Raw genomic sequence first — 26,866 nt, 5'->3', positions numbered from 1 at the left:
TATAGCTAAGATCTACTCTGTTTTATTAATGTTTTATAAGGAGAAATGTGATTATATGTTGGGATGACAAGGGTGACAAGCGATAGAAGTCAAAATGACATACTTCAACTTCTTAATATGATAAAGTATTTCATGATTGAATGGGTAATCAGATCAATGTGGTTATATAAGTGGAAAAAGAGAATATATCCCATAACACCCGTAACAATAATGATTTCAGAGTGATGATATTTGATTTAATGCATGAAAGTGTTTATGCAATTTCCCATGTTATTAGGTTCGGCTTGGATAATACATGTAGTTCAACCCTTATGTTTCATACAGATGAGCTCTATTTCAATATTCAGTCCTTATGGTTTATTTTGTTTGATAGATACTTTATTTTCTGCAAATCAATATACATTGTACATAAACTGAATAATCGTGAACATGGGAAATATACAAAGTATATTTGAAACAGAGTCGTTTGACTTGCATAAACAATGATATAAAAGGAAATTAATGATATTACAGTATGCATGTCTATGCAGCTGGGATTACAATAACAATATTATATTTAGGAAATGATAATGCAGAGGGCCGCCATTGTAAGCATTGCTTGAAAAGATGGCCGGCCCGAGGAAAAGGTAGGTAGGTAAATTGGTAAACAATACAAATTCTGCTGCGAGGATAGCAGGGGAAAATAAACTCTGATGTGTGAAGGTGGTGAATGTGCGTGCGAGTGCTTGAGAGTGCACAGGGGCAGATAGGCTGGGATTTGGAATGATAAAATTGGTTTGCTGGAAGAGGGAATGACTTACGATGTTGCTACTATCGGGAGACCAACATAAGTCATATAAATTATTCGGGCTTAATTCGTATTTGAAGTATACTGTGATAAAATATGCTTCTTTAAGTTTGCTTTGAATGAAAACAAGGAGGCACACTGTTTCAACTCTTCAGGAAGAGTGTTCCATGTATCCGGACCGACTTTTGAGCAAGTAAAAGCTTTGGATTACTTAAATGAAAATCATGGGAACGACGGGTAGGGTATGAGTGAATATGATCATTAGTAACTAGGGCATTATGGAAAAATGGTAATAAATTTCGAATGTGTTTGTACATAAATATAGCAGTTAAATATGAATGTATATCATGGGCATTTGATTGCTTTGAGCTGACAAAATAATATTGTTGTATAGTCAGTATAAACTTATTTGATTGATGAGTGCACGTAACAATTACTTGGTTAAGAAGTTTAGCAAATTTATCACAAACACGCTGTATGTATTAGACCTTTTATATAGTGCATTTATATATATTGTATATGCACCTCCTTTCAGGGTTTTCTCCATTGATTCATCTCCTCGATAGTCTACACCCGTGACATCAGGGACATTAACGCGAAATTTGGATCTTCTTTGGATGTGACACCCCCCTGATTTTGTTTAATGTTTGGTGAAAGACGCTCTGCTGTAAATCCCAAGTAGCAGATATTTCCCCACGAAACAACGCCGTTAATTGTTCTCTGATGATAGCATTTGGAGGATATTTGGAGGATATATTGATGCCTTTCTCATTGAACCCGATGTGAAATATGTGTAAAGATATTGTTCGCTCCGGCTAATAGTAATCTAAGATTAAATGGAGGAACATCCACACGTATAAACATAACCTTTGAATTGTACATTGTATTCATTTGCATTGTGCCAAAAGAGCGAACCTTGTGTTACATATTATTATTATTATAATCATTATGCTACAATAATCAATATGTGGTAAAATCATTGTAAAATACAGATTCTTCATTAAATTGAACGACAGCAAATGTTTACTCCTCCATATACAACATATTGCCTGAGAAATTTTACACACAATAATGGAAACATGTTTACATAGTGAGTCGAGCATAACACCCGAATATTTTGATCTTCTCTACATTTTCTATAGGTAGGTTTCTAAATTTTATTAACAAAACATCATTCCCTAATTTTTTTCTTATTACCAAAAGCCGTGACTTTCGTCTTTTGTGGGTGTAGATGCATATTATTCAAATGTAACCACTTGCATATTGCAACAAAGTCATCTTGCAAGTTTTTCTGTGACTGCTAATTATCTTACAATGATTACAAATGGCTGTATCATCAGCATAAAGAGACATTTTAGAATCAAAATGCAAATTTACATTACACATAACATTGATTAAAAAAACCAAAATATCAGCTTTTCTGATGTCGACCATTGCGGAACGCCTTGTTTGATCTTCAAAAAATCACCGGAGCAATTATTTTTCTGTAACAAATGGTCTCTGGTCACTCAAATAGGATTCCATTCAATCGTATTCTTTCCCTTTAACCCTAACCAGGCCGGGCTTTTTTGGGTGTTCTGTGGCCGGGGAGGGGTTGATTCAACCCCCCCCCCCCCCGAGATCTCGGCCGTCGATCGCGCAATCGCCATGAAATTTGGCACGCGCATTACCTGTGGCGTAATCTACCAAGCTATACAAAAAGAAATGGAAATTTTCGTCAAAATAATTAATTATGCTAATATATGCATAAAATCATACATTTTGCTCTAAATCAGAAATTAAAGCTCCTAGAATCCTAATTTTTGGTGAAAACATTCTTTGTAGCATTCCTAACAATGTACTTGAAAAAAATATTGGTATCAAAATCAATTTCTTATGTATTTTATTGTTTTCTGAATTTCTTATGTATTTCCTTGTTTTTTACCTTTTGTTTTATCATTTTTTCCGCAAAATTTATGACAGAACCTATATCAGGCATAATTATGCTAAAATTAATTAGTTTCAGCCTATAAAAGTGAAAATAATCAGATCTTTATGAATATGAAGAGAAAACTCCATTTGCATAGACTTTATACACAAAATCACGTTTTTGAGCCATTTTCGATCTAACAGGCATGTATAAAACGTTATGCAGCGTCGTAACGGTATGCACGATTTTCGCGAAAATGGTGTCAAAAGATGCGCGAGACTTGAAAGTAAAAAGTCAGCGAACGGCGCGGTCAAAAAATTTCGCGCGGCGGAGAAGTCGCGAAAAATGTCGAGGGGGGGGGGGGTTGATTCAACCCCCCCCGGCCTTTTTAGGGTTAATACCATCGTACTTGAGCTTTGCAAGAATAAAATTGTGTGGAATAACATCAAAGTCTTTGCGTATAGATCTAAGAAATTACCTCCAATGACATGTTTTTGGTCCATTTTATAGCATAAATAATCTGCAATTTCAGTTAAAGATGAAGTAGTAGAATAAGATGGTCTAAACCCTGATCAACAATTCGCCAGGAGTTTATTAACATTTGAATATGCATAAAGTTGATCATGGGATTGAAATGCTCTCTCCAATATTTTGGACAAGGCAAGTAACAAAGAAATTGGTACGTCAATACATAACAATTCTTTTACCACATATTCAGTCTTTATTGCAAAAAAATTAAATTCATATCCAGAAATAGGTCAAGTTTGCAAACTGTTTAATAAATCTTCCGTGGTATTACCAGAGGGAGATTACAACCTTAAGCCTACTTAGCATGAGCTACATTGTATTTCTTTGTTACAGGTATTTGGTCATTTTCAATTGTGAGCGTAATATCATGATTCCTATTATTTTTCTTTAACAATTAAAAAAAAAATTCCCTTTCTTCTTGATATCATTTCCACAATTCTGAAATTTATCCTGATAAATGCTTCTTTTTTATTATCTTTTTTTTTAAATTATTAGCCCTATCACAAAAATACGGGAATTTATTCCAACAATAGTAATTTTGTTTTCCAAATTGCTTGCGAGACTAATCTCTTTGGCGTCCTAAGGTTAAATAATCATCATTTATTCAAGGTACCCCTCTCTGTTTTTGACGTACAGTTATTATGGGATAATGTTCATCAGGGTGCTTTTAAAGCACTACCACAGATATTCAATATCAAAACCACAGGAGCAAAATTCACTCCAGTGTACTTCACTCGCATCCTCTTCACATTTTTCACTGTCAAAGTGTTTGAAAGGATGAAATATGACTATTTGGGATTGATATTTACCTATAATCACAGAAACTAAAATCAGCAGTTTGGACTCCTGATTTATTGATTTTCTCATTAAGTTGTTCAAAAATACAAATCAAGTCAGAGACTGACTATAATTATTCTTGTGGATTGAGATATAATTTGTGTCATTGGCACTGTTGTACAGAGGGTTTGAAGTTTTCTAGAAAGATTATTGTCAGTCATCATATTGCAATAGAATCACCGAGCAAAATAACATTGTTTGTAACTGTATGTAATTTCTCAAGACTATTTTGTAAATTATCTAAACAAGCAGAATGATATTTGGTTTCCTATACAATATGTCAATGAATAATGAACTACTTTTTGTGCTTTGAAATTCCACCCACATTATTACTAATTCGTCAGATTCGAGATCAATCTTCCCACATACTAGAAGAATTTTCTGATATAAAGCATCCCACTCTTCCTCCACTGGTGCGTCTGTTATTTCTCCTCTCAAACATAAATCCTTTTTATAGAAAACAAACTATCAGGATTTTCTTCTGTCAACCACATTTCTGAGAGGCCTAACAAGTCATAAGAGTAATTACTAAGGCAAGTTTGCAAACCAGCAACTTTATTGACTGGGTTCCTCACATTGAGTTGAGGTACTTTTATACTCTTTATTTCGTTTAAGTAAAATCATTATTAATATCAGTTGAACTATCTTCATCTACATGGATTACCAAATCATTACAATCAGTGTTACTATCCTTAACTTCTATATTTATCCAAATCATTCCAAAAAGTAATTGTTACAGATAACTATTATTATTATTATTATTATTATTATGGACACTGCTAGACCCAGTCAGCTCGTAATTAGCTCATGTGCACATTTGTACAAACATGAACCTACAGGTAGGGCCTACTACAAACATGGACTATTATAAAATAGGTAAATACTGAAGTGGACACTTTTGGACACGCGTTTAACGTTGGTTTAGAATGGAAAGGCGTACATGTTGTCTACCGTTACTGTCCATGTTTACCCTGAGGCAATGTGAGAAAAAAATGGGAAAAATTAGATTACAAAATCACTATCAACGTGCTAAAATATTTGCTTTCTCTTTCAGAGTTAATGCATTTCGCATTTCGCATTTCGCATTTCGCATTTCTTGACTTAAAAGAGTTAATATTTTCTGCCCATGTAGTTTTTTGATTTCTCAAAGCGCCGTCTTGTTTTTATTCTGGTTGGCTGTCGTCGGTGATGATGAAATAAAGCAGGAAAGCATGCCTCAAATGTTGATGTGAAACTTTTTACAGAAACAGGTGCGTGAATTAATTGATTAATCAATAATCTAATACTTGGGGAGGCATCCATTTAATAGTTTTACATATGAATCCGATAACAAGATATTACTATTAATATTGTCAAATACTAGGTTTCTTGCTGTTGTCAGGCGGACGTTTTGGCAAGCCCCATTTGCAAGAATAACACGAGTAGTCACCACATTACAGCTGCTTTTCTCAGCGAATTTTAAAGCCAACAAGACTGTTTACCCTTTTTCTACTCATGCGAAAAGTGGAACTACGAATTGGCTTATTAAGACTGAGCAGATGCAGGGCAGTGACGAGTGTTTCGAATGTATACTGTTTGGCCTCTCAACTCGCCCCAACCCACAGTCCCAAACCCATTCACATTTTCAGCAATTGTATGCATGACACTATGTTAAACGAAATGCCTCTTTCGATTTATTCCACTCACTAATTCATTGCATCAAAACTGTTGTTGCCGACTTCATCGTATGCTCAAAAACTGAATTCCCAGGTAACATTACCCTTTGCATATAAAAAAACAACGCTCAGGACCCTCAAACAATGTTATTCCTTGTCTCTCTCCTCTCTATTTTTTTTCAGGTATAATCCCGTTCTATGTTCCTCGTACTCAATTTTGATGCAATTATAATCCAACAAAATGAACGAAACAAAGGCAAAATTGTGAAATCGGCCCCACCAGTTCAGGTTTAGGGTTAGGTTTAGGTTAAGGTTGTATTTATGGTTAAATCAGTCGAGGGACATTTTAGGAAGTCCTTCCGAAAATCAAAGGGAGAAAAAAAAGACAGGAAAAAGAAAAAAATGAACAAAGGAAAGATGAAAATTGCTCTTCCGTTGAAATCGGACCTGCCGCTGTATCAATCACGCGTTGCGCTGTTCGGTGGGGCCTCGTTCACGAGTAACATACTAAATGGAAGAGAGCCCCACCGCTGTGCTTAATGTACCGCAGCTGACAGTGGGCTGAATTCACGAGTACGACAGGAAAGCCGCCATTAGCACAGACAGGCAGTGGTGGCAATGGAGGGGTCTACTTCACGAGTATGCCAAAACAAAATGCAGAGCATACGTTACACAAATCATATTATTTTATCAATTTGTAAGAAATACATGCGTTCATAGTGCTTTGTGGATCGTTCAGTTTATTATTAAGAGATATGAACAATTAAGTAGAATAGCCACGAACAACAATGCAAAGGGCCTATTTGCAAGGTTGACAGGAGGGCAAGTATCCTGGGTAAGTATGAAAAACAGCGGTCACTGAAAAGCAGGGGTTGTACAAGACGTGGATCACTCAAAACATGAATATGTAATTAAAATCATCCAAAAATCTATCAATTTACAAACAAAATATTGATGTTAAATGTACAGCAGGTAACAAAGAAATCATCATTAAGAAGCAGTAACTATTTTAAAGTGCAAGAGATAGAAATTCAGATTAAGCTTTTAATGTTATAATCAATTCGTCTTGTTGAAATCATGTATGTACAACACAATGTATACATTAATTTATTGAACATTATGAAATTAGAGACTGAAGTACCTTATTTTTTGTGCTATGATGTTGTTGTTCATTTATTTTATATCAGTTATTTCAATTTTTAGTTATATTTGTTCAAGTAGACAAAGAAAATATATGGAAACGAAAATGGAAAACGAAACGATCAGCATTTACAAGTGTTTTCGGACAAGATTGTTCATGAGAGTCTGTGTTATTAATATTGCTGAAATGCATTTGTTGCAATATGATTAAGAGATTGCTGCCTAGATATTGACAGGGACAAAATCAAAACCACCAATAAGTCAAGGGAAGATTGCAACCATGAGAAAGGAATACTACCATACGTAATAAATATGACTCCTAGAATATAAACGTAATATCAAATATGCATATGAAATAAAGCAAATGCAAAACGATGATTTTACTGCATAATGTTCATGAAGGAGTGAGGGCCAGTACCACGAGTAAACTGAACAGTACTATTGTTTCTAATCTCACTGCTGAAATTGTAGACACTTTCATTAGTAGCTAATCCATCAAGGGACCTTGGCATGCACAGTAATTTAATCTGTATCAAATAAACGTCATCTTGGTGAATTCGAGCATTCATTTTCCAGAACTTTGGATCTTGGTATTTTTCATTTCAAAGATATGAGATAATTGAGCAATTTTGAAGCACGACGATGCACTACCCCATACATCACTTGATATGGCTTGTAGCAATTAATGTGTAGTATCATAGTAGTTTATATTGATTTAAAAAAACCCAAGTGATTTGTTTAACGCCTGGGCATTTTTCCAAGTATGCAATATAACTTGAAGGGATGGTATAGTTATGGTTGAGATGGTGTGTCAGATTTCCTACTTTTTTGTGATGTAATGAGAGACCTCTCATATGAAAATATCAAAGAGCTTAAAATTCCAAGAGAAATTCAAAGGTCATTTGATGTAAATCGGGTTTGAAAATGACTGAGATACCCAAAATCAGATTGGTGCCCAATAAAAATTGGGACCCACCTTATATTGGGCACACTTTGTTTTAATTTTTTTTTGTACATCTCAGACTATTCGAAACCGATTTTAATCAAATAAATGCTATTTGATATTTCATATTGTTTTCTAATCATGTCACTAAATGTCAAAATTAAAATCCCCTATCTCAACCAAAATTATAGCATCCCTTTAAACTGTTTGAAAAACAGATGTGATGACTGACTAATCCATGCGTTTGCTGGAGACGGACCCAAAGCGTTCGTTTTCTCGGTATGTGGCCACCATCCTACATATTTGTCACTCAAAATTGGATGTTTCACGTTGAGATTTTGCACTCAGAAAGATAGATATCATACTTTCCATTGTTCATATAGAAACGTTTCCTACCCTTCATCACAATGAATCCTGTATTAAAACGGCGAATTTCGTTGACTGAACTTAATTTCATTATTGACGTGCAACGGCGCTATATATTTATACGGCTTCCCGCAAAACCCGTCACGCCAGCGAGGAAGGGAGTGCTATATCATAAACAGGCTGCCGCTCCACTCTGCCCGGGCTGCGCCAGACAGTGATATACCGATCTCGCTGAAGCAACGCTGTATATGGCTGGCATTCAGCGAAGCACTGAACACGTCATGTCGTGCTTTGCTAGGCGTGATGCTGTTTCACATGAAGTTGCCTCCATAAACCAGCTTTCTGAACATGAAAAAATGTGTATCAATATGCAATCAGACAAGTAACAATCGTAATGTGACAGAAAGAACGTCCTCTAGCTGTTATATGATAAACCGGAAAGAATGCGGGCCGAAGGAATCTCATAACTCGAGACATCCTCAAGACATCATTTATATTCGATGTTCAAACTTCGCAAGCTGAGGTAAAAGTCTCCCATTATAGCTTTGTGCAATTCCTAAATCCATATGAAAATCGGAGGAGATCGCTTCAAATATAACTAGTTTTTTCTGGCAGAAGCTTAAAACTATAATTTTGAAGGCACTCGAGAAACCTAAAAAAAGGTAACATATGGGTGCAATTCTGTTCTCGCATTAAGTATGTAAATACTGCATCAACTCCCCTCTTCCCTCTCTAATATGCAAACTGCATGAAATCCATGAAGGCTACAGTGTGTTTCACAAGGTGCTGTAGCATCATCTTTTTCAAAAGCATTTCGCTATAAACAAGTCAGTGAGTGCCAACACCGTGTGATTTTTTTTTTTTTAATTCCTTTAGTCAACTTCGTGATTTTTTTTTGATTTTTGGATGGATTTTTACTAATAACGTCTGCCATAACCAATCGGGTCCTTCCTAGGCCCAGGGAGCATCTACAGGTTTCGTTAAAAAAATGGTTTGTTTAGATAAGGTTACACAAAATGAGAGCTTTGAAATAAAGAAACTGTAATAATGTTATGGCCGAGGTGTTCGCCGAACAGACCACTATCTAACCCCATGTTATAGTGTGTTATGTAGGGTTCCACGATCGAGATTTTTCTCAGAATTATAGCACCGATTATCCTTTTTGCATACATAGTGAAATTTGTTTAGTTCTCCCAGCGAAGCATGTGGTGTTTTTGAACCTTGTCATGCGGACTTGTCATTACATCAACCGATATTACCTTTCGTTGTCCATGCGCAGCTGGAATATTTTCCAGAAAATTACATTCATAAACTTTCCATTGTAACGGCCTACATGATTACACCTGTTTTAATTTTCTTTTTTTTTTCTTTTGCATCGCTCTCATCAGAGGCTGCGATGAGTTTTTTTTTTATTGGCATAAATTGTAGTGTTTGTATAGTATTTATTCTGGTGTTGATAAATGAAAACAAACAGCTTCAGTACGTGGAATGTGTCCTGATTTTATTGACCCTTGATGGATTGAGGTTTTGTTTTCCTTTAATTCTTAGTTTAGGGATGTCAGTACGATGTCTGTTCGAAGAATCCCCTTTTTATGATAATATACGTAGTTGTTAAAGTTTATTTATGTATTTCGGTTCCATGGTACACGTGCATTAATTGCTTATTCGATATTGGAGGTTATTTTCAATTTCTTGTCACCCCTTTTCTTCCTTTTTTTGTTCTATTCATTTGTTTTTCCAATCATTGCAAATAATTAGTAAATAATTTGATTATCTTTGTGATATGATTCAATAAAACATACCATGGATCAGCATATAAAAGGATGGAGAAAAAAGAAGCTTGACACACTATACCAGTGGTCTTAGCAAGTCATCCGAGTGGAAGAAGTGTAAAATTCCCAATTGGGGGGGGGGGGGGGGGGGATGGAGGAAAACCTGGGCAAGTACTCCTCTGCCCTCGAGCATTCGTGTATACTTGTATTCATGCTAGAGTCTTCGTTGAATAGGTTCAACAAAGCCTTTTTTTTTCATGGTAACATTTTCATGGGAACTCGCGCTATTCTTCTGGTGCTCTTCCTGCTATTCTGGATTCAAACATTTCAACCGGAACCTTTCATTGCATGTAATATGTATATATATATATATATATATATATATATATATATATAAGAAGTATTGGAACAAGTTCACTCGGTTGACAGCAGGTTCATCCGTATTTTATTGCTATATTTGTATATAGTATATATATATATATATATATATATATATATATATATATATATACATACATATAATTATATAAACGTATATATATGTATGTATTTCGCAATGTAAAAGAGATATCAATATTTTATCCTCCTACATCTTTTGACAATCGCATATATTATATAGGCCCCCTAGTAATGAAGATTTGATATTGTTTGGGGAGGAAAGCAGTTTGGAGTAAGTTTGATTTGATTTGATCATATTCCTGCTTTTTTGCAAGGTATATGAAGCGTAAAACAATAATTATACATTGGAACAATCAAACACACATAGGGCTTATTATATCTAGGTCTCTCTCTCTCCATATATATAAACATATATATATATACATATTTGTATATGAAGATACATGATATCTATCATAATAGTATGTGGAAAAATCATGAATTATTCACCCAAATTATTACGAAAATGCAGCTCCATTTGATGTGTGAGCTGCTCGGTGGCGCCAACTGCCCTACCCAAGTTCACTGCACTTTTGAATAGTGATTTCAATTGTGTTCCATTAATTGCTATCCGGTCTGAAAGGTTACTGGTAAACTTTAACGCCAATATCTATTCGCCCTTTTTAAATCTACGAGATTGCGATTGATAGAAAACGCGTACTCTTGGTCTGAACGGGGTATGACGGTGAATGAGGAGAAACGCCCACTTCTCTATGGAAAGACCTGTCCACCAATCAAAAATGGCCTTCCCTCTCACACACAAGACGTACGCGGGTGGTTCTGCATTGTAGTTGTTTTTTGTTGAAGTATTTCACTATGAACGAAATTGTTTACACCTGCATGCGTTTTTGCAACCTTTCGCGGATGGATATTGAGTATCAACAGGCAGAAGTAGGACCGGCGAGGTGTGTTGTTCAGGAATTTTGGTTTGTTCGGCCTTTGGCGTTTTCGAAGACCTCTGTGCCTTATGCTTCAAAGTAAGTACAACGTATTTTCATACCCTTACATTACACGTTGGCTTACTATCCTAAATCAGGGAGGTGAGACCAAATATACCTCTCTGCCTAAGCTTTAATGTAGCCTGGCCCAAGCCCCAAATGGTCTGACAATTTGACCCTCACATGAAGGTTTTCTCCGTGATTCAGGACATGTCAAGGCAAATCTTTGTGCTCAATCATGAGTCGTTTCCTTAGTTCTTTTTAGACATTGTCATTGTAATGTATTGCCTTGCATGGTATCGCATTGTACTGTATTGTATCATTTAATTTTTTGTACCTTTTGTATATTTTCTAGTTTTTTTTCAAAACATTCTGGAGAGGGGAGCAAGTGCTCTTAGTAGCTTGTTACTAGATATAGCGCTACATAAGAAATTACATATTCTTATCATTATCATATTACCAATATGGCACATGGTGAATTTTTGAGCATGAAGGAGAAACCTTACGGTCAGATTTTATATTTCATTGACAGTTTTCATCGCTTTAAGATTTCATTTTAAATGGGATGTGACTTGTGCGTGCTCGAGTCCCGTGAGTCTGTATGTGAGCGACGGATCGGATTACTATGATTTCGTTCGTTCATCTTATGAGAGATGCATGGATACGAAATAAGCATTCATTAAGATTTCTATTTCATGAATTTTTTATTTATCTCTTTTTATTTTTTAAGAGATAAATTGAAAAACAGAGCACTAAATGTGACGAATAGTACGTAAGAAAACGTTGGGTATAGATACGATGTAACAGTGCAGGTCCTATAAACCGTGCAGGTGTATCCATTTTGCCAAACTGATATAGACATATTGGCAAAAAAAGGCGTCAGTTTAATTCGTTTTACTGCTGTTATTTACAGTGGTTAATAAAGAATTATGCATAATGAAGATAATGTGGTAGTTGACAATGTACTAGCACTTGACCCATAACAAACTGCACACGTGACAATTAAATCGTCACACTGAGGAGTGACATGTTCTTTTTGTTTGTTTTGTTTTATTTTATTTTCCTCGCAAATGACTTATGGTGATGGTCTTTGTCTCTGACTCTTGTCAGAGCCATTTTTGTGTGTATACCTCCTGTCAATATACGGTCAACATGAGCGGAGAAAACGGTGTAAATAAGCAGGTGGAATTCGAATTAGCGCCGGGCAGAATGGTCGGGCAAAATCATCCAGTCTTCGTCATTGCCGAGATCGGTCAGAACCATCAAGGGGATATCAACATCGCTAAGGAGCTGATCAAAGTTGCCAAGGTACTGTTTTCTTTACAGGATCTCCCGTCGTATTGCTTCCTCTCCCTCTTCCCCTTCATCTCTGTCTGTCTTCTACCCCTCTCTCTCTTTCTGGTATAATATGTATTCATGTAATCATATAAAACTTTTTTTTTCGAAAAACAGACATAGCAGAAACATGTCATCTTTGCGTCTCTTCATCCTCTGTTTACTCACCAGGCCAACGCAAGGAACAATAATAACCGACAGCAATTTTTTGAAGCAAAATAAAACGAGATTGCAAGTTCGATTTTAATACAGTGCTAACATTTTACACGCTCTCTCGAGTGTGGCAAAGATTTATCGTAGCGGGAGTCGCCTTGACCATTGAGGTGAGAAAAAGTCGTCTCACCTCCCTGCTTATGACTATAAAAGCATGAATATTGATCCTCAGGGTAATCCCACTAAACGGACACCCACGAGTCACAAATGGCCTTGCTTTTTTATTACAAAGAAGTTTTGAATTCTAAAGAGACAAAGCCTATTCTTTCTGAAATGTTGGTGCTCCCACAAGCATCTATTTTTTAAAGACAAAAATACATCTGCCTGAGGATACAAATACTTGAATGAGCAAAAAATATGATTTGTGTAGACTCCTTGGTCGCACCGCGATAACATCCATACAAAAAAAAACAACAAACTACTGTCTACGTGTATGTATAAGAATTGATAAAGAAATGGGGAGATGCAGATGAGTCTATAATAGAAGTACTAGAAACGTTTTAGGTGAGGGATATAACCTAATATAACCTGATGTCACTAAAGATGAAGATGTTGCTTGATACAAAAGGCATGGCTGGCGCGTTCAACCACAATTTCAGAGCGTGCGCAGTAGTAAGCCTTTACCAGATCATGTTGACGCGTGATGGCAAGGGTGATGGTCAAACATTTCTATTCATTATATTCACGAAATTGTTTCAAAACTTTCTTTCGACTGTTTTTCACCTTTGAATGTGAAATGTCTGTTGCCGGAATATCTGGGCATGAATGTTATACATCCAAAAGATTTGGGTATACGCCTACAAAATCTTATTTGTTTTTTGAGCGTGAATCAAGTATAGGGAATGTATTCCTATTCCTACTCAATGAATAGAGCAAACTTTATGTTTGAGTACAGTAGGTAATTGCGTGATTTTTAAAAAAGTGAATAAATAAAGACCTGAGAATCAGCGGAATTTAACTTACGAAGATCTACTATAGGTTTCCCAATCCATTTTCGGACTTTTAAAACCACTTTCAAAGATTAAAAAAAAAATCAAATTCGTCCCGAGAAGCACACAGAGTTCAATTCCTAATTCAGTCAATTGTCATTTTTAGTTCGTTTTTCGTCAACCATTTTCAAAGACATCCCATTCAAAATCAAAATCGTCAGTTGTCATTGATTCATCCTCGCCGTCCATCGACTGGAGAATGTAAAAATCAAATTCGTCTTTGTTCGCACAATTTCATGAATTTTTCAAAACAAATTAGTCAGATGGCATAGGTGGGAAAATCATGCTCAGAAGTATTTGGCACGATGCCTTGGGCGACAGGAGATTGAATGAAAAACGGTGGTAAGAGAACATGAAACACAGTAAGACAATCTTTTGGCCTTGAGCTCTTTTATTTAATGACTTCACGTTATTGCATCTTATGTATATGTATATGCCATGTATATGTATATGTATATGTATATGTATATATGTATATATATGTTAAGTATGTATATACATATATATATATATATATATATATATATATATATATATATATATATATTCTTGCATTAAAACGGGCTTAGACTCAATGGCCCGAATTCACGAAGGTGGTACAAATGAAACCATGGTTTAAACCATGGACAAAAACCATGGAGCGCCAGTTGTTACCCGGAATATTTTCTTAAGAAATTGGTCATTTTGTTGACAAAATGACCGTTTCGTTAACGAAATTATCATTTCGTGGACGAAATGTTCATTTAGTTACAAAATGTTGTCATTTCGTTACAAAATAATCATTTCATCGACGAAATGACTTATTTCGTAACGAAATATTTAATGCAACACTTGGCGCTCCAAGGTTTTTGTCCATGGTTTCATTTGTACCACCTTCGTGAATTCGGGCCAATAGGTCTACACAATGTAAAATTGTCTTAAAAATCATTGTTATATGAATGGAAATCGTGGATCAGTGTGGCGTTTGCGAATGGTTTGTGTGACAGAACATTTATGTTTATCTCGGTGTGTATATACTATGATTCGGGTGTGTTTGTATGTCTCTCTCTCTCTCTGTGTGTGTGTGTGTGTGTGTGTTTTGTGTGTGGGTATGGTACACGTGTGTGCATGTTACTCGTAAATATTTGCAAAAAGTGAAATGTTGCAGGAAAAATTAAATAACCAAGAAATCACAACAGAAAAGAAATGAGACGAATTTGAAGGAAAATTTGAAGAAAATTATCGCTAAAAGACGAAATCCTTTAGCTGGAGTGTGTGCAGCGAGTGTAACAGACGAATTTGAAATGTAAATGACGAGAATGTGTGACAAAATGACACAATAAGTTGAATAGACTTTGTTCGAAAATGATCAACAAAAGGCGAATTTGAAAATAGGATTGGCATTTCCAGATTTCTCGGCATGAAATTGAACTAGAAATCTATTAAACTGAATATAAAAAAAAGAAGTTTGAAAATGAACGGGAAAACTTACACCAAAATCAAATAGCCGTTTGACAGTTTCTCTGTTCTAATGAATGGACAATAGATATACGAAACTCTGGAAAGACGAAGCGTGCCGCCGTGATGTCATTCCGTCCGTCAACAAATCTAAAGAGACTAAATCCTTAGCGATTTGATGACATTGTCTTCGAAATCAAGAGATTTCCTCCTTCAATTACTGTATTGAACAATCTCGTAGTAAGCCTGCCCTGTCTGTCTGTTTGTTTGTCGGTCTCTTTCCGTGGCGTTATCTACGAAGGATGCTGGTGCCGACTGTGCCAAATTCCAGAAGAGCAACTTGGCTGTACGCTTCAACCGCGCCGCCCGTGAGCGCCCGTATAACTCCCGCAACGCATGGGGGCCCACGTACGGAGAGCACAAGGCTTTTCTCGAGTTTTCAGAGGCAGAGTTCCGCGAATTACAGGCCTACGCAAAAGAGATCGGCATCTTCTTTACATCGTCCGCCTTCGACGAGGTATATAACCTGAACTAAATCCTTTCCGCAAACCAGCTTCCTTTCCTACGTGTGTCTTAGTTAGGAATGACAGCATAAATCTTTGCCTGTTACTTCCCCTATGCTCTAAGAACAAGACCCAAAATTCTACGATCGTTTACTCTGTGATATCAAGGTTTTATACATGGAGTTCCAACTGGCTGTAATTGTTCAAACAGTTGTCAAATTTCTATTGATGTACAAAAGAATTCCACAGGTGCACTTGTGCCTTTGATGATCGATGTTCCAAGCCGCCGTCTTGCTGAGCAATCTGAAGATTCATTTTGAACGTTATCATAATGTTGGCCATATTTTGCTTATTTATTAAATTGTTAAATGAAATGAAATTTCACTTAATAACAAAGTATGTAAAACAAAAGTCAATTCCGTTCAGAAATTTGCGCACAAATATAGTGTAAATCAGAGCTGTATTATGTGAAAATGTTTAAAACTGTAACATCCTGGAAAGCTGGTTTTATCACTTTTCCACTTAATTTCCCCAAATGAAACTAACATGTAATAATCTTCAAGTATAATTCTTTATTGATAGATATATCAGATTAGTGCCCGCGTATGCCCAGTCGAGTAATTTTCATCTTCATTTCAGCATTTTTCCTCAATTTCTGTTCGCGCATCCTCGTGTCTGCACCACCTACCTATTATAAGAAGGGATAGCGAAAAGTAATTACCATCACAAAGACATGTCTTCCTTTGAAAGTGGCTGGTGATTATGCAATGAGACACTAGTCAATTGTCTTCGTATCTGCGCGGCAGATCCTGTTTGGCACATGCTTCAAATATTTTTGAGCGGCGGCTTCGAACATAAATCAAAGGGAATAACTCTGTTGTTACTCCATCTCTTCAACCTCCTTGATGATATACTAAAGTAACGTGACGTGATGTTTTCATAGGTCTTATCCCCTTTCATTTTAAAGCCTTTCATTTTAAATTCTGAGTTTTCCTTTTCATATCCGATGCTCTATTATACAAAATAATAAAGTGCATTTATAATGCGCAGTACCTATGTTTTAAGTCATGGCAGCATAAGTTTTGTGGGGCGCTGTGGCATAGTGGATAAGATTCTCGACTCCCGATCGACTGACCCGAGTTCGAATCCCGCCCAGTGCTGACGTCCTTAGACACGATGTTTTGCCCACCATGTCCCTCTCGGCCCATGTGTATATGGGTACCTGGCAAAGCTAGGCTAATAATAATGGCAGGGCCCTCTGGTAGAGCAGTGGCAACACTGAAGAGGCTCCCCTGGAATTATAAGACCATATATTATTATCATTATTATTATTATTATTATTATTACTATTATCATTATCATTATTATTATTATTATTATTATTATTATTATTATTATTATTATTATTATTATCATCATCATCATTATCATCATCATCATCCTCATCATCATCTATCATTACTGATACTCTCGGCACATGAGAACCTGCAAGATTCAACACATACTGTGTACACATGAACAGCTAATATAGTACAACCCTTCAACTCCTATCCATGCCCAAAATACATAAAATTGGTGGACGGATTATGCTGGATTTCAAGGTATTTCTGTCATTTGAAGTTGCAACTGTCCTTGTTTGCTTCAGAGTGCCTTGGAATTTTTGGATTCCATTGACGTGCCTTTCCTGAAAATCCCTTCGGCGGACGCAAACAATTTTCAGTACATTGAGAGGGCGGCCAAGATGAACCGACCTCTGGTTATTTCCACTGGAATGCAGGATATGGAGACTGTAAAGCAGGTCAGTATAGGGTCCAATCCCCCCCCCCATTCAAGTCTGGTTCTATTGTACTTATATTGAGGCGTTATTGCTAATATCATTGTCATTATCAAAATTTTATCATTGCTATTATGATTATTATTATCATTATTATTATTATTATTATTATTATTATTATAATGATTATTATCATCATCATTATCATTATTTTTAATCATTAGTCTTATCATTATTGTTATTACTATCGTTAGAGTATTGTTATTATCATTACTATTATTATTATTATTATTAACATTATTATCATTATTTATTCGGCATATCAGACAATGTGTACATGGGTAAACACAAAACACATTTGATTCAGCTTAACAAAGATAAGATGAATTGTAACACAGAGACAAAGCACAAATAAGAAAAAAAAAACTAGATTGTGACACAGAAAACACAGTTGCCATGTGTCATGGGTGTATGTGTATTCAAATGTTTTATTGCAATTACATTTTCGTTGGAAATAAAATAATCATGATGAAATGAAATGAAAATGAAATGAATACTTAATTGCTGCGGAGACAAATAAGTGAATAATGCGTATCGAATCTGTATTCTGATGTAGACAAGGGAAAAACAATTTGTGTCATGGGAAATTCACCTGAAATGCACATGTACATAGACTCAGTGAATAGAAATGTTCGAAGTTTATACGCTTATAGTAAAGATGGCGAAAAATCTGTTAATCCCTTCAAGAATGATAAATCCAGCCATGACACAAAGTGGTTTTTACAAAACTACGAAAAAAATAGAAATAAAAAAAAAGATAAAAAGACTGCTGTGTCATGTTAAAAAACTCCTGCAATATCACAAAGATTTGCATAATGCACAATATGTGGGACCTTTGTCATCTATAGTATTTTGAATATAGGGGAAAAACATAAAACATAATCATTTGATTAATCCAGTGCTGCTAATCTGCTCAGCAGTTGCATCTTCTTAGTTCGGAGGTGTACACCGAGCAAACCGTCAAATAACACTTGAAGCATATAATTTTATCTTTCGTCAAGAGTTCAGGGTCTAAGATAGCCTTTATAATGTTGTTGATGTACACTGATATACATTTAGAATGTTATGATGGCACTTTGATAATTGCACTTTGAACTACATGAGGAAAAGATACAGACAACGTCAAAAACCACTCCATCGGAATAAACATTGCTAAAGTCAATTTAAACGTCTATTGTTTGAACATGCAGCAATGATTTAGGGCGGTGAGTTGGCTCAAGCGACCCGAGTCTTGACTGAACAATGTTGTGCGTAATCATACCATCCCCTCTAGCAAGAGGCAAAACACTCTGTCCCTCGGATAGGACATGAAATGAAGCTCCCGTCTGTGAGCGAGTCGGTTGAGTCACATTTCATGCACGTAAAAGATCCCTCTTCATTCAGTCATCGCAAAGTGGTCCCCCCTCACATCCAACTGGACCCCATGGAAGACCAGCCTAGCATAGCTGAATATGGGCTATCCAGCCATCTTCTCAAATGGAAAATGAAAAACAAACAAAAACTATAGAGTATCGAAAAATAAATCATCCAATAAACAGAACAGTTTTTGGATAATACCTCTTGAGAGGCAATATCATACAAATCATTTAATTTCTGTTTTTCCTTTGCATTAGATTTATGAGACTGTGAAGGCACACCACGATAAATTTGTTCTTCTACAGTGCACAAGCACTTACCCACTGGATGCCAAAGATGTTCACCTACTAGTAATACAAGTACGTTGAGATATTTGGGGTATTTCTCTCTCTATCTCTCCCTTCGTGTTATATATATATATATATATATATATATATATATATATATATATATATATATATATATATATATATATATATGATATATATATATATATATATATATATATATATATATATATTAGTCATCATAATTATGTATGTGTTATTTCTCTGACCGTGGCAGGTTGTTCATCCTACATCTAGGGATGATGGAGAAAATGTCATTCAGATGTGGCCACGACCGTTTAGAGGACAATTATGTACATGTATTGTGTTGTTAACTTTCTATTCTTTATCTTTCATCAAAATATAACAAATACAAAATGAATATTCTGCAGTTTGAAGGCCCTGAGTAGACCAACGTACTCACATCTTTCTGTGTTTTTGTTTGTTAGGTTGTTTGCTTCTTCTTCTTCTTCCTTTTTTATAACAAATTCCCAGCGTGCTTTGCAATCATGTCATTTTCATTTTATGTTTTTTAAAAAAAATTTATACTCATAACCTTTTATGTCACATCCGCTCATCAGACATAATCATGAAAATCTCCGGTAATCATTTAAAGGACAACTCCAGAGTGAGATTTTTGCATCTGAACATCTATGAATAATGGTTATACTGGGTTCAGATTTGCACAAATCATGGTAATTGACAAAAGCAATAAGAATGCTTTCAAAATTCATAACTAATTACATAGAACAAGGATGATGACGTAGCATCTTTAGCATAGCTTCGCAGGATTGGGTGCTCATGGAAGCAGAACAAAAGAAGAGGGCATGCATAAATTCTACATAGGTGAAGTTGTGAAGCAAGTGGTATTGTAATGGAATTACATTGCTACGTTATTGGAATATGATCTTCCTATGTCATCATCCTTGTTCAGGATAATTTGTTTTGGGTTTTTCAGAGTATTGATTTATCTGCTTGAAGGACCACAATAAATTCTACAAATCTATAAATGGCACTATCGATTTATCTTCTACATGATGTGAAATTATGAAAATCGTCTGAAATTTCCCTGCAAAATATCTTTCATTATTTCGATCCGATCCCTCTCACTATCTCTCAGGAGTACAAAGAGAGGTTTCCCGACGTTCCCATTGGTTACTCCGGGCACGAAGGGGGAGTCGCCATCACCACTGCCGCCGTTGCTCTGGGCGCGAAAGTGGTTGAACGTCATATAACTCTGAATAAGTCATGGAAAGGGAGTGACCACGCGGCGTCTCTAGGTAACACCAATCACGACTTTCTCTCTCTCTCTCTCTCTCTCCCCACACACACACACACACCTTTTGCGTAATCTTTGATGCGATTTCATTAAAATCATTATGTTATAATCATAATGTATCGAAATTGACCATTCCTCAAAGTCTCGTCTGTAAGCCACCCTATAAATTCGCTATAAAGAAGCAAAATAAACTCCCACGCACACAAACGCGCACACAGTGTTCCTGCACCCTCTTTTTTCAATGTGTGTTTTTTTTTTTTAAATTCAGGGTCATTCAATAACTCAAGGACAGAGATCCAAACTCGTATCGGTGTACGAAGTAGCAGAGTATATAGATGATTTGGACACAATTAACAAGAATAGTTCCTTTTCTGTGCGCAATGTTTAGTTTCGCACAACAGAATAATAAAAAAAGAGATTAAAGTGAATAACATGTCATTTGTTTAGTTTACAACAGGGAAATATGAAAATACAATAGAACATGCAAATAAGGGAATCTCGATATAGGTAGACTAAAAAAGCAACCATGTCAATTTTTGTTAATCCTATCATAGACCAAACAAGCACAAATTCACGCACACACACACACACACACACACACACACACACACACACAGATTTACAATACAAGATTCCTTTATCAATAAAAAACACGTCTGTCATGCAAGTCTCATATCAATTCACTTTGTATACAGAATCATATCCCTGAAAATTACCACTATATCAAAAAGCAAGGGGGGGGGGGGTGCTACAGGGGCATAACAGATGCTGAAGGATGTGATTACTTATTCAAAGCCACTTACTTTGTTAAGCCACCTCTCTGCTAATTTGTTCCATCATGCTATATCTATTTCATTTTTTATACCCATCACTGAGGATACATACATACATACATTGATTCGAAGATGACTTTTCTGCAATTAGATTATTTTCTGCTTGACTAATTATACGATAAATCTGAATTCCAATCCCTCTCGGGATGACATGGATCAAAAGAAATGTAAACAAAAAAGAAGAAGATGAAATTCGAAGCCAATCATGATGATGCTGAGGTCACAAAAATACATTATAGGCGTACAAGTAGAATTCTATTATGCTCTACAAAGCGAATTATCTTTCCTTTTCTCTCTTGATTTCTTTCATTTGATGAAGATCCTGCTGAGCTCACGGCTTTGGTAAAAGCCATTCGCGAAGTGGAGACGGCGTTAGGCACACGGACTAAGAAAATGCGAGACAGCGAATCAGCCTTGTTGAAGAAGGTGAGAGCTTCGTAGAAGCAAGCAGTTGACATAGTTCAGTTTTTTTTTTTCAATTCAGTTTTTATAGTAACCAACGTCCACCTCCATTCAATGTTGTATCTCCGTGATTCAATTAATGTAGCCAGTGCGCAGAGAAATAATCATCGTGATATAGTTTGTGGGAAAGCAACCATCTTCCGCCTACTTGGTGTGACCAAAAAAAAACACAAAAAACACAAAAAAACAAAAACGAGACTGGGGAGGGGTGGGGAGGGTTGCCCGTTTATGAAGTGACATGTGTATACTCAGTGACAAATTGGCGCTTCTCATTTTTCGTTTTATTTGTTTTGATTGCTTTTGTATTCAGATGGGGAAGAGTATCGTAGCACGCGGGAACATCCCGCGGGGAACCATCATCTTGAAAGAGAATACTCAGGCTAAGGTTGCCGAACCCAGCGGAATCCAACCCCAGCTCTTGAAGAAGAGGATTCTCGGGAGGCGCACTCGACGAGACTTGGCGGATGACGAAACTATTCTTGAGGAAGATCTAGAGTGAACGGGACTTCCTCATCTTCATCAAGAGCAACGAGGAACACCAATCGAAGACTACTAGTACCTCTAACATATTGTCTAGATTCACTAGATTGTAAAGTAAGCAAGGGTAGAAGTAAGCTGGCATTCCAACTTGGAGGCTTTTGAGGTTTTATTTGTTTCCTTAGTGGTGATTTGATATCTTGGTTCGTTTTATTTGGTCACTTTGTGTTTTAATATTTAGCTAGAATGGGTAACTCTTGCAAATTTGTTGTATTTATTAAGTGTGTGTCAACCGCTTTATTCAGTCTTCAGACTACCACCATCAAATAAAAAGAAGGGATCAACAACATCATCAACAACAAAAACCCAAACCGTTGCAACTCAAAACCTAAATGTACCATTTTGTCTGTTTTTTGTTCCTGTTTTGTTTTTAGATTGGATTGTCATGCAGCTCATTAGTCACTTAGTGATAGTTTTGTGGACGCTAGATTACTAGTACTGTTCAACAGAGGAACAGAGAAAATTAGGGCGCCAAAGTATTAATTAGCTTGTTACATGGAATATATATAAATATAGGATGAGGCTCAAAATGATCAAATTTGAAATGGTTGTATTCGCTACTCAGCTTCAATTTTTCTTTTATTGTTAAAGCCCTTAAGGCCAATTAGGAAAATGCCATTTAAACATCGCATCTCGCATTAAAAGGATACCTTCACTGTGAAGCGGCTCTAATAAAGAATTCAAATCACTTAAAAGTTAATTGCATATCATATAATTTAACACCAAATATTATTTCGTCTTCATTAAACTTAATCCATCAAATCGCATCTTTCTCCCACTCCCAAATATTCCTACCACTCTCATGCAGCAGCATATCTTCAAGTCCAGCAGAATTTCAGAGAAGAGAAAGCTTGATATCAGAATAGAAGTATGAACACAGAAAACTGCAGTATTTTATGGACTGCTGACATTATAACCGACACATCACAATTTGTATTACTGGATAACACGACTTCATAATGAATTATACCCTACAACTTTCTCCGAAAACTCGACTTTGAATCTAAGAGAGCAAATGTGACTCATGCACGGTCACTGAAGATATTCGAAATAGATTTTAACGGAACATGTTGCTGTACTCTCGTGACAAGATTTGAAGAGAGATGTCTGGAAGCTGAAACACTCACATCATTATAGAAGCTTGGAAGAGATTAGCTTCAATTTCAAAATACACGTAAAACATATTTTTGATGTTTTCGTGAATGTTTGTTGTTCCCTTTTAGACATGTGTATCTCGGGATTGTTTACTTTTCGGGATAGTATTCTTTCTGCAGGGTATAAGAGTTTTTATTGTCCTCTTTTATTATTCTGAGGTCGCCTTCACTACCTATCTGATATCTACCTGTGAAAGAAACAATGCGATGTTTATTCAGTCAAAAAATGTAGATGTTTTAACCATCGAACTCATAGTTCTTTATCATTATCTTTTTTTTTTTCAACAAGGAATAACATAGAGTTTTACACTTTTGATATAGGAAACATTGAATTTTCGTCATTTTTTTTACATGATCAATGGAAAACTGTAAGGTGATGACATCATCAGCTCCCTCATTTGCATATTCATATCAACTGTACCAGAACTATATCTGCAGAAATTGGCGAAACTTCACAATTTCATAACTTCCCTAGTTTTTATCCGATCTTGATGTTTTCACTGTTATAGGTATTAGTCTTTCTTATCAGACCAACTTATAAAAGGACTGAAGTAATTCCTCTTTAATTGGCTGTGATTTACTAGCGCTGATTTTTTTATCTTGTTTTGTTAATTGTGTATTAGTGTAATTGTGTACCGAAAGTTTTGATAGATTGATTTGTTGTGTTTTTAACATTTCGTTACTAGTGAGTGTGCCTATGATATACCAAGTCTTTCAGAGTGGGGTTTACCCTCGTATTGCTAAATAAGAAGCAGGGCCTATACCACTGTATTGTTTCACTATTTCAAGTCGAGTCTCAGGACTATTAATAAAACAAAATAATGACTATCATAGTTGTGTATGACTTCTATAATATACCTTTACAAAGATAGGGGAAACTATATCGAGGATAAACAAATTCTAAATCTTCAATCATTTGTAGCTGAAATTGCTTGTTCCACATTGTTGACCATCAAAGATATGAGAAATTGCTTTTTGTTACTGGTGTTGCTTTTGGTCATAAAGCAAATGAGCTTAAGCGCAGCCGGAGTGTAGATGTTAAACAAAGTAAAAAAATCCTTGCGGATTCACGTCGTAGTACATAATAGCTTCTATCAAAGCTGAAAGTTTACAATCACAAGATCTATATCGATCAATTTAACTTTGCTTTTGTGTGTGTATAGATGTGTTTTGTTTTGTTGTCGATATGGCGTTTCCATGCTTTCTGTTGCCTAGGAATACTTCACTTGAAAAGTCGGTTGGATCTAAAAACACTTACCGAGCGACAGCTAGTTCGTTTTTGTACGTATGAATTGAACTTGCCTATGAGGGAGAGAGGGAGAGATGGAGAGAGAGAGAGGGAGAGAGAGGGAGAGATGGAGAGAGAGAGAGGGAGAGAGAGGGAGGGAGGGGGAGAAACACACAGTTCCTTCTCGTCATGCATGTTTAGCATTTCAATACTGGCAGGATAGCAGACTTCTAATGTGTTACATTGTGCATGTCATATTGCTTGGCAGATGATATAGAATAGATCGTCGAGTCCCACTGCCGTCTGTTTGACTGCTATAGTTAAATCTTGCTTATAAGATGCAAGAAATAAGCGGATAAGGATAAATAAAAAAAAACAAACACGGGTTTTAGGCTTTTTTCAGGTGCTTGTGGAGTCGCATTATGAAAATATTTCGATATTTTGACTAAACACCATCTGGACAATGCGCGTACAAGCAGCGTGATAATTACACGGCATCATCCTCTACGCCTTCCCTTAGCATGCAAGTATTACACACAAGTAATTACTGTATAATATATGCGTATTTAAGCTTAGTGGTATCATTATGCATAGGACCTTGAAATTGAGGGAAAGAATCGAATGTGTATACTTTGATAAGGATAAATATAAAGGTCATACGCATGCATACAAATACAACCGAGAAATAAGACAATAAAAAAATGCATGATAAAGAATAAGATAATTAGGCCCTACATGCTGTGTATGTACAAGTAAATGTAGACATATAAATATATACTTATACATCCTCCCCCTTCCTCTCTCTTTCTTTCTCTCTGTCTATCTCTATATTTATATATATAACTGAAGATTTATCTTTTCCAGCAACTTTGTGAATGATGTGTGACACTTTTTGGGAGCTGGGCGCCTTTGAATGTTTCTACAGATAAATGGCGCTATACAAATGCTGTTTCATCATCATCATCATACATATATATATATATATATATATATATATATATATATATATATATATACACATACACATATATATACATATACATATATATACATATACATATATATATATATATATATATATATATATATATATATATATATATATATATATATATATATATATATATATATATATATACATACATATCAATACTATAAGACAGTATAGAGCCCGTGGAAGACTTTATGTCGGGCTACCAAATTTCCATGAAGGCTTTTGGTGGCCCGATCGGGCACTAAGATTCAACATGAATCGTTATGTTTTTTTATAGTTTGGGGTCATCACATTTCTTTAAAGGGCCACCAATATTAAATTCAAAATATTATAGTTTAGTGGCCACCAGAGAAAAGAGTTAGTGTTGAACCCCGAGATCTATCTATCTATATCTTAATATCTATCTATATCTACCTATCTATTTATTCATCTATCTACATCTATCTCTCTCTATCTATCTATATATCTCTATCTAGCTATCTTTATCTATCTTTCTATCTATATCTATCTGCATATCTATCTGTATCTATCTGTATCTCTCTATCTAGCTATCTTTATCTATCTTTCTATCTATATCTATCTACATATCTATCTGTATCTATCTGTATCTCTCTATCTATAGCTATCTTTATCTATCTTTCTATCTATATCTATCAATCTATTTATCTATCTCTATCTCTCTATATATATCTCTCTATCTAGCTATCTTTATCTATCTTTCTATCTATATCTATCTATCTATACATACATATATACACATGTGCTCTTTCGTACAGCTATTCATACTGTCTTTAAAAAAAAAAGAAGATTCAGTCGTCATCAAATATCCACTGGAATCATCAATCCTCTGTCTCTTTCTTTGACCACAATTTTTCCCCTTTCTTCCTCTGTGTCACTGCCCATACCACAAAATCATATTCACACTAAATGAATTCAAGTATTGACATGCACCACACCGTCCATATCATTCTTACCATGCTACCTCTCTTCCTCTCTTAAAGCCACGTCGTAATTTTAGTATGCATCAGATATACTACAAGCTTGACATCTATGTAGCAGAAAAGAAACGTCGG

The 26,866-nt window shown here is 35.7% G+C and overlaps 1 protein-coding gene across 1 annotated transcript in view; it reads left to right on the top strand.

The window, feature by feature from the left end:
* The window catches only part of LOC139726091 (N-acetylneuraminate-9-phosphate synthase-like), a 43,833-nt gene extending 20,900 nt beyond the window's left edge, over window positions 1–22,933 (top strand). Inside the window, exons 2-8 of the mRNA XM_071637172.1 lie at window positions 12,424–12,621; window positions 15,589–15,804; window positions 17,436–17,588; window positions 19,238–19,339; window positions 20,427–20,586; window positions 21,738–21,844; window positions 22,191–22,933. Coding sequence (XP_071493273.1) covers window positions 12,424–12,621; window positions 15,589–15,804; window positions 17,436–17,588; window positions 19,238–19,339; window positions 20,427–20,586; window positions 21,738–21,844; window positions 22,191–22,379 — 1,125 coding nt within the window. The 3' untranslated portion in view covers window positions 22,380–22,933. The remainder of the gene's footprint in view (window positions 1–12,423; window positions 12,622–15,588; window positions 15,805–17,435; window positions 17,589–19,237; window positions 19,340–20,426; window positions 20,587–21,737; window positions 21,845–22,190) is intronic.
* Window positions 22,934–26,866: the final 3,933 nt, after the last annotated feature.

Source organism: Diadema antillarum, unplaced genomic scaffold, assembly GCF_040938485.1.
Source record: "Diadema antillarum isolate AM-2024a unplaced genomic scaffold, OU_Dant_1.0 seq00000079_RagTag, whole genome shotgun sequence".
NCBI lineage: Eukaryota > Metazoa > Echinodermata > Echinoidea > Diadematoida > Diadematidae > Diadema > Diadema antillarum.
This window is presented reverse-complemented; position numbering and strand designations above follow the sequence as displayed.